The sequence below is a fragment of the Gadus morhua genome, chromosome 4, assembly GCF_902167405.1.
Source record: "Gadus morhua chromosome 4, gadMor3.0, whole genome shotgun sequence".
Classification (NCBI taxonomy): domain Eukaryota; kingdom Metazoa; phylum Chordata; class Actinopteri; order Gadiformes; family Gadidae; genus Gadus; species Gadus morhua.
In genome coordinates, this window is record NC_044051.1 from 22,958,747 (window position 1) to 22,968,065 (window position 9,319).

The following is a 9,319-nucleotide window of genomic DNA, read 5'->3' on the forward strand; positions in this document are numbered from 1 at the left end:
TGTGAACGCAGGGTTAAATACTATATCATCTCTGATTATATTTCACAACTTTTTGAATGCATTAAATGTCCCGTCTTAGACAACAGTGTGCTAAAACTAAACCATATATATCCGTTGTATATATCCGTGGTCCGTTTCATGTCGGCCGTTAGAACAGGATAAAACATAACTCAGAGGTGTGGGTTTTCTGAAAAGAGAACAGTATGTAATCGTCTTTCACAGCAAAAAGGAGAGTAAAGTGAAATGAGAGGAGAATGAGTGAGAGAGGGTAGGGAGTCCTCTCTGCTCAGTGGCTATCCTTGTCCGTGTTTTTTTTGTGTTCTAGCCCCGCCCTTGTTTTCCACTCGAACAGTGGGGCTCATTCCACCAGAGAATGTCTGTATGCATGTCCACACGGACGTCTGTCCTCAAAATGTTCATCCAAGTTTATTAAAGCGTAATTTGATATGCATTGTGGATTGTGTTATTTGTTGATTCGATTTCATTTGAAGAAAAAACTCAAGCATAGAATCTTGCTGTGATTGTAAAATGGTTATCATTTCTCACAAGCACTCCTACAAATTTCAAGACGTTGTGCGTTAAGTTAGAGCTAGAGTATTACTGTTTTAGAAAGACTGATATTTCATAAATGTGTAAATCGAATATTGCTCAGTTTTGCAACCTTTTATTTACCTTCATAAACAAATAAGGAAAACAATTTATGAAAAAGCACATTCAAGTCACTTTGGCAAGCCATCTTGTAAACAGACAAAAGCTCAAGATAAATAAGTTAGTATAATTTTCTCAGTGTCACACACACACATAGTGCAATCTCATGTTCTACATGAATTCCACAAAAACATTTTTTTTACCAGTCATACTGTGTAACTTTGCTGGTATGTGGGGTTCCTAGAAGGGGAGTAATATTGGTCATATTGATGAGTCGTTTTGGAAAACAAGAGATGATTCTTCTAGATCCCTCTGCAGTCCGGCCATGCCAACACAAAACACGCAAAACGTTAGCAAATTAGAAAGAGAATGATATGATTGGCACGCATAAAAACGTCATTCAATATGACGAAAGGAGACATGATTTGTCTGTAAACATTATTTTTCCATTGCTGGTCCCAGCAGTATGCCCCAGTGTTTCCCAAGTCAGAGCCTAAAAAACTACTAAAGTGGGACCAAAAACCGACCATATCCCCTTGGACAAATAAAGCTATGCAAAAAAAATACATTTTACTTCTGTCTACCCTGACATTCCAAGTCTATTGCTCTGCTAAATCATAATTCAATTTTCACTGCAATTTCCCCGCAGCACTTACAATTTACAGTCTCGAAAGTATCACCATAGTCAAATAACAGAACTTTTATGAAAAGCCAGTTACATAATGATGTGCTACATCTGAAACAAAGGTAGGAAATATCTGCGCAAAAAGGAAAAACAATCCATTTGCACGCTGCTACATGGTCTGCTTTTGAGGCAATTTTGATGACAAGTGCCGAAAGTTGAACAGTTGTATATATTCAGTGCTTGACCCTCCTCCTCCTCCTTTCGCAGAGAGGCTGCTGAGACTCCTCTCTCTCTCTCCTCCTCCAGTATCCACCACAGTTCTGCCGGATAGAGGAGACACACTGCTTGTTGAAAGACATGTAGGGGTATGTCACACACACACACACACACACACACACACACACACACACACACACACACACACACACACACACACACACACACACACACACACACACACGATACATTTGTATTACACCATTACAAAAGCCCTAGGGATAAGCAATTACTAAAAACCATCCCTCACGGTGACTCCATTACCAAAGGAAACTTAAGGTTTCTGTGTATACGACGGTTCCTGGTCAAAGGGATGTGAAGTCGCACCATTTGGAGTTGGTTTGGCTCTCAGGCTTTCTCGGGGTCTGTTCGGCGAGCGTTAGGGTCGGGAATCCGAGGGGGTCAGGCTGGTCGCGGTCCTCATCCTCGTCCGACAGGTAATGTTTAGTTTGGCACCCAGACAAACAACCATCTCACAGAGAGAGGATTAAAGCTCTGGTTTAATATTGAGAGCAAGAAACGTCCACAAACGGGGTTCAGGAAACGCGTCACACAAGCATTGCAAACTAAGTAGTCCATTTACATTTAAACTGTTTAACTGCGGTTCTGCCAACTGCCCTACAACCCCAAACCAAAACATAAAATAAAATTGTGACGTTAAAGCCCACAGCAAAGTAACACATTATCTAAATTAAATCTAATTTAGAATGTGTGTGTTGCGGCTTGTAATCAGCCTAACACTATCAAATATGTGAACAACCTGGAGAATATAAGCCTACCTAACGGTGTGGATCGCCTTTTCCTCGAACCCTTCACCGGCTCACGGTTCAGCAGTATCCCGTCCTGCCCGGGTTCTGGCCGGGAGTCGCTTCCAGGTGGGTCGAACATCCCACGGGGACAAGGTCGCTTGTGCGCCGGTCTTACGTAGAACTCCGGGGGAGACTCGACGGGCTCCCACTCAAGACTTCGCGTGGAAATAGGCTGATCTTCGACCGTGTCGTAATCCCACCTCTCTGCGAAAGCCCGCTGCGCAGTGTGCATAGTCGCCCTGCAGTCCTTTTCGAAGCCCTCCCGCTCCGAGCGACCGAACAGGTTACGGCAGACGGAGGGCTTCGCTGGCTCGGCTGGACGCGCGTCCCCGACCCCCCTCTCCAAGGTCGGACTGGCATTCGACAGGCGAACATCGGACATTATGTTGCACAAATGCAACAAAAATAACAGAAAAAAACAGTCCCTCAGTATTCGTTACGCAGGTTCCCAAAAAAAAAAAAATCTTCAAATGCAATCCGAATTGAGGATCATTATGTGGGAGTCCTGTCCGCGCTGAGAAGAAAGCGCGTCTCCGTCCGCTTTTAGAAACGCCGCCGCTGTCAGGTAGTAAAGAGGGCAGAAAAACAACACGTTAGGTTATCCGAGCCAACATGGCGATTGAAACACAAACACAACAAGTGGAGAGGAGGGCGTCGGAACTATTTAAACAGAGAAGCAATATCACTGGTGTTCAGACATGTTCCCGCCCCTTGTTCAGCCTCCTCCCAGCCCTCTGTCAGCGTAACCTGCTATGAATACTTTGAACTGCATGAGACTCGGCATCTAATGACTGCCATGCAACTAGTTTGATTGTTTAAATCACGATTGAAATTATCCCAATTCGAAGATCAACAAGGTTGATAGGTGCAAAAAACTGTGCATAGTAGGAATATTCAGGTTCATACCATCAATGAATGATCCAAAGAAAAACTGAAATAGCTCAAAGCTAGATGAAATCATGGTTCTTTATCTTCCAAACTTCAAATTAGATAATGCATTTACATTATCTGGGCCTTTCCAAGTGACATTATTGTGTGGGCCTTTCCAAGTGAATAAATGTAATTTAATAACTCACTGAAATGTCTTCACTTTTTTGGGCCAACATTGAGTGGCAGCGAGACAGAGCAACAGTATAAATGTATATATATATTTTTATATTATCACCAAAAGATATTTCAGACGTTTTTTTTAATTCAGCTTCAACAAACAGGATTCTGGTTCTCTCATCTCCACGCTCACGGTATAGGTATACAGTATAGCCAGATGTACCTCCAACTAAACACTATCTCACACCAATAAGCATGCATTGTTTAACTTTACACCCGGGCACAGCAGCATGTTGGCTTCTGCATTCCTGAAATCTCGATTCATTTTGACATTTTCTCCCTTCAATTTTAATTAATAATCTTGTTTTACACAACAATTGAAACAACTAATAAATCGTATTTTTTACAACAAAGACCTCATCTCATCATAGCTGCCAATATGAACAGCCTCATTGAATCCAGCCTTACATTAGAGCAGTACTAACAGCCAAACAGCGTCTGTATGTCCGTAGGGGTTGTTTGTATGTCAGGGGGGGTCGTCAGGGGACCGCTGGCCTAGAAGGGTCCCCAGGTGACCGCTGGCCAGGAAGGGTCGTCAGGGGACCGCTGGCAAGGAGGTCGGGTTCTTCTTGCCTAGTTCTTTCTGGATCGGACCGGGAAACTGGTGGAGGTTTTTGTTGACACAACGCATACAGAAACGTGCGGTGTAGAAGAGACTGCAGTTCTGGACGACATAAGAATAGTTTTAGTTAAAAAAATAACCATTGCAATTTCAGCCTCTATTACATTCCCAGAACCAGATCGTTTAAAAGGAGACATATTATGGTGTTTTCCCATCAAGTAAACATAGTATACGAGTTCCACAAAAGAAACATGTTTTTGAAGCGGTTTGCTGGAAATAGCTTTGAGGAAAGAAAATCTTGCCTACCGCTATTCCCCTCTGTTTCAGTCCCTTCAGAATGCGCTGTTTCTGGTGTCTAGCTTTAATGCAAATGAGCTGCTGCCCATTGACCAATGAGCTGTCAGACTGAACCACAGCATGGAGGAGAAGTGATTGTTACCGTTTGAGGACTCCCAGAGATCTATCTAATATTATTATATAGGTATTTATATAATATATCACGGCCATAAGCTATGTGCGCCTCGGATGATAGTATGAATCATAAAGACTGCCGTCTGTCTGACGTCTCTAGTACTTCCACAACAAGTAAAGACTCGTAGTGGGGGTTATCTCGGTCATGATTGAGAAGAATTGGGGGAAAATGAACTTTGGCCTCGACACTCTGAAGTCCATATTTAACCGCGACATGGAGGAGAAAGGGATCGTACTCCCGGAGCTGAGCTGCCGGACTACCGCCGAGCTCCGCCCGCCGGAGCTGCCGGACTGCTGCTGAGTTTCCCCTGCCGGAGCTGCTGGACTGCCGCCGAAGCTCTGGCGGCAGTCCGGCGGGGGAGCTTCGGTGGCAGTCCGGCAGCTCCTGCGGAGAAATGGATTGTACTCCCGGAGCTGAGCTGCCGGACTGCCCCCAGAGCTTCGGCTGTGAGCTGCCGGACTGCCCCCAGAGCTTCGGCTGAAGTCCGGCAGCTCCACCGGACTCCCTGCCAGGCAGTCACATGGTAAACTGACAAATTAGACATCTATTTTTGTATTGAATATCCCTGCTTCTGAAATGCTTGAACATCTCCGCCCAGCGCTCATCCACTGGTCCACAAAATCTTAGCTACGATCTGATTGGAGGGGGGTGGGGAAGTTGGAGGTAATATTCAAATTTGCCCCCTTCCTACCTAGGAGGGGGCGCTGAGACTGACTCGCTCGTTTGGTAACTGTAGGCGGGGTACAGAATCAGAAATGCATATCTCACTCAAAAATTCATTGTACAGACATTTTTCAAAGTTTGTATGCGTGTGGGAGCACCAGAGACCCATAACAATACCCCAAATCCCAGGAAAAGTGTTTTCATAATATGTCCCCTTTTAACTATTTCAAGGAAATCCCAAATCCCCAATTTGACCATGATCTTTAACGAGACGCTTCTTACCGAACCGACGCAAGCAGAGCTGCCGCAGAGGCTGCAATTAGAACCCAGAACTAGAAACCTCTCCTTGTCCGGACTGAAAGGGTCCTTGGTCACAAAACACTCCTCTAACAGCCTATTGCGCATAGGAAAGACATAGATTTATTACAACTTGTAAACGCTTTGAATGGAGTAGTAAAGTATCGATCCAATATCCCATCATTTAACAGATCTGGAGTTAACTTCCTACTGAGTAAGACGGTTTTAACTTACACAATGGCTCTGGTATTGGGCGGTTTCTGGCCAAAGTATGTGAAAGGGGTAGACAAACCACATAATTCACACGTGAATGTGTTTTGCAGCAGACCACGGCTCATCTGTTCCATCTTTGAACCGGAGATTGAGGCAAGTTCAACAGCCGCATCTGGGACGGCTTGTAGGTCTGTTGTGCTTCCGGTTTGCTCGTATTTTATTGCCTGTTTAAAAAGCGCTTCACGATGCCCTATCGCCCCCCATTGGACAGGAGCAATATATTACATAAAGAAACTCAAATAGTTTGGTCCTGCACTACCGTAGGTTGCCGCAGTCCTAGGACCCTATTTTTTTGGTTTTCTTATTCTGTTCTGGACTCGAAAGACTTAAAAACGAAATAAATAAATAAACGAGACGTCTGGCGTATATAGACGTAAACCATACGTGAATATTCTGCATTAACCACCAAGATAAAATATAGTTCTATGCAATCATGACAGGGTACTACAATACGACGAGTATGGTTGCCTATTGAATAAATTATAGTAATCATTACTTAATGTCATTGGTCGAGGTCAGACTTTTTTAATATATTTCTTTTTTTGAAATTTGACGTGAGTATACTGTGGAATCTCCTCTTAATAGTCATATTTGACAGCTGAGCCTGCTGTTCAAACATGTTGCAATGCTGTTTGCATTTAAATTGTATATCTCCGCTGCCTTTGGCTTTATTATTATGAATGTAAGACCAAATATATTCCCAGAGTCACCTGGTAAATTTATGCCAAGTTTGAAGCTTTTACCAACTCCGAATCAGTGTTGGTGTTTGGTCAAGTTGTGGTCTTTGCATCATATCCAAATGGTCTGACCATATGGGTTGCGATTGGAAAGTTGTTCACCATGACGAATGGTGCATGTCAACTAAGTTTCATGCATATTGCACTTTACTAATGGTAATGATAGCCTGTTGAATTGTTGAGGTTCCAGGCAAAATTATGGCGCCAACTATGGGTTATTCTGGCCATCCTTTGAATCCCTTAATAATCTTACGAGTTCTACAAGGCTACAAGCCTACTAATTGTTATAACTTTTGAGGCCAAAAAGTCAGGAAAAAAATAATAAGTATACTTGGAAGAAACAATGACGCCATACACCGTATGACATCTATGGTGGTGACCTAATGAATACATGATGACAATGTGATGTCATACCATGTCTCACAAAATAGTTTGTTGAGGTTGGACTTTAACCAGCGACCACATGGTCATTGGTCCGACGCAATACGCAGTTCATCTTTTTGCAGATGATACCATTTTGTACACCTCTGCTACATCAGAGAAAGAATAAATTACACATTTACAGTCCGCATTTAGTCAAGTACAAATATCTCTGGTAGGATTAAAGTTGGTACTAAATGCTACAAAAACAAAATCAATGGTTTTAACACGTTCAAGCTCTCCAATAAACCTCACTATATCACACATCATTCTACAAATACTTAGGTATTTGGGTGGATGATAATCGGTCTCTTGGGGTCAATATTGAGAGCCTCTCAAAAAAACAAAGACCCAAGTTTTTTTTTTAATATCGATTGAAGAAGTGCTTTCATTATTCAGCAAGCAAAAGGTTTTTGCAGAGCACTTTCTTATCAGTGTTGGATTATGATGACCTAATTTATATGCACTCTACTTCATCTTTATTAAAAAAAACTAGATGTACCACTCATCCTTGCGTTTCATTACAGGTGCATCAACTAGGACTCACCACTGCACTCTGTATGAAACTACAATGGTCCTCCCTCTCCCTCAGAAGGAAATACCACACACTGATTCTTATTGCTAAAGCACTAATGGGTAAATTACCCCTCTACATTTAAATGCAGTGGCGTGCACAGACATTTTTGGGGGCAGGTGCTCAGGGAAAAATAAGGGCACATTAAAGTGTCATTTCGAAGTGAAGAGTGATCATTACCACTTTTCTAAAGCAGCATCCTCCTCAGTGCCATGTCTTTAAAGATGTCGATGACCTCAGTATGATTGATCTTGATGTATTTTTCTATAGCAAGCAGGAGAAGGTCAGAGAGCCGTTCTTCTCCACACAGACTTCTTAGTTTAGTTTTGATAATTTTTCAGCTTTGAAAATGATCTCTCCACAGAAGCAGTTGTCACTGGCAATGTTTCATCGATTTTTATCATCTTCACAAAGGCAGGAAAGATGAGCTGGCCACTGTTTTCCCTCAGTATGGCAAAGATTTCTTTGAGGTCTTTTGCAGGAAAGCTGGAGTGGAACACCTTTAGTTCTGTCTTCAGCTGGTCCTCGTCTTCTCCATAGAAATCAGGATGTGGACAGCTTCCTTGGCTTCTGCGTTTGGCGTGCCTACCCAGTTGGCATGTACCGTGAAGGGGTGGAAGGACTGAATGATTCTAGCAGTGGGACTTCAGCTCCTCAGTCACAGTATCCAGAAAGGAGGCTTAGGGGGCAAACAATACACTCTAGACTCAATTCATTTATGTGTTACATCGCCGGTTGGGCAGGGCAGGGGAGTAGGTGTGTGTGGGCAGCAGCTGTGAACTACAGCTGCAACGCGCCTCCGTTTGTGTCCGCTCTGCGCGTTCACGTTGACAAAGGAAGAGAGTTGTGTGCGGGGAGGAGGGGGGGGGGGGGGGGGGGGGGGGGGGCATATATATTGGGCCATTATTATCACACGTTTTTAATTGTCAAGCCTTTATAGATGATAATGTCGGCATGGGCCACATACACTGTTTAAAAAAAAAAAAATTCTGATTATTTTATTTTTTTCAAAAGGGCACTTGATTGGGTCAGGGGGCAAAGGGCAGGTGCTATAGCACCACCTTGGGTCTACCTGTGCATGCCACTGTTTAAATGTATTTGCTTTCTTACAATAATAGTGTTTACAGGACTAGGTCCTCAGAAAAAATATTATTAACCACACCATCAACAAGAACAGAACTTGGTAAAACAGCTTTTTCATCATATGCACCAAATGTCTGGAATGAACTTCAGGCCACCTTAAATCTAGAATCACTCCCACTTCTCAATACTTTTAAAAACCTTTTAAAATCTACCCTGACTGAACAATGCAACTGTTTTTAATCTGATGCCTTTTAAGCTGTCTGTTTGTATTAGCTTGTCATACCTTAGCTTGATATTAAAGTGTAATTCCGACGCAAATTGAACCCAGGATCTTTGTTTTGGCATGAAAACCCATCAAATAAGCCTTCCAGATACCTTTTTAATTGAAAATCGAGTATTATAGTTTGCCGGGTGCAATGTTTGGCGTACATGTTGTTGGCTTGGGGCATTGAGTTTCGCTCCTAAATCGTCATTTTTTTAACCACTAATATTGTTAGGGCCCTATGAAATCCGCGATAACGAAAACGCGGACGGAATCACGGAATTGGACAATAAAAACGGAATCAACTGATAATATTTTTTTATTATTATTATTTTTATTTTTTTATTTTATTAAGCAGGAAAGTATTAAAAGTAACAAAGTTACAATTTAAAACGGGCCTGTCTTAGTAAAATAACTGATTTCCAGCAGGTTCCTGTTTTTCAGCACATATAACATGCAACAGGGACAAGGCACATCAGACGTCACATTTACAATATGCAGCGGAATGCAG

The 9,319-nt window shown here is 42.6% G+C and overlaps 1 protein-coding gene across 5 annotated transcripts; it reads right to left on the bottom strand.

The window, feature by feature from the left end:
• Positions 1–642: 642 nt before the first annotated feature.
• Positions 643–5,880, bottom strand: cdpf1 (cysteine rich DPF motif domain containing 1). Of its 5 annotated transcripts, XM_030354227.1 has the most exons (5): positions 5,694–5,841; positions 3,874–4,129; positions 2,329–2,916; positions 1,877–2,021; positions 643–1,614 (listed from the first exon to the last, which is right to left on the bottom strand). In XM_030354227.1, the coding sequence occupies exons 3-5, from the start codon at positions 2,738–2,740 to the stop codon at positions 1,443–1,445; spliced, it is 729 nt and encodes a 242-aa protein (XP_030210087.1). In that variant the 5' UTR covers positions 2,741–2,916; positions 3,874–4,129; positions 5,694–5,841; the 3' UTR covers positions 643–1,442. The 5 variants fall into 5 exon arrangements, 4 of the variants coding, with proteins under 4 accessions (XP_030210087.1, XP_030210089.1, XP_030210090.1 ...); XM_030354229.1 differs by having other exon boundaries at positions 643–1,593; positions 2,329–4,129; XR_003976465.1 differs by lacking the exons at positions 643–1,614; positions 1,877–2,021 and adding an exon at positions 5,445–5,556 and having other exon boundaries at positions 2,651–2,916; positions 5,694–5,880.
• Between the last annotated feature and the right edge of the window lie 3,439 nt (positions 5,881–9,319).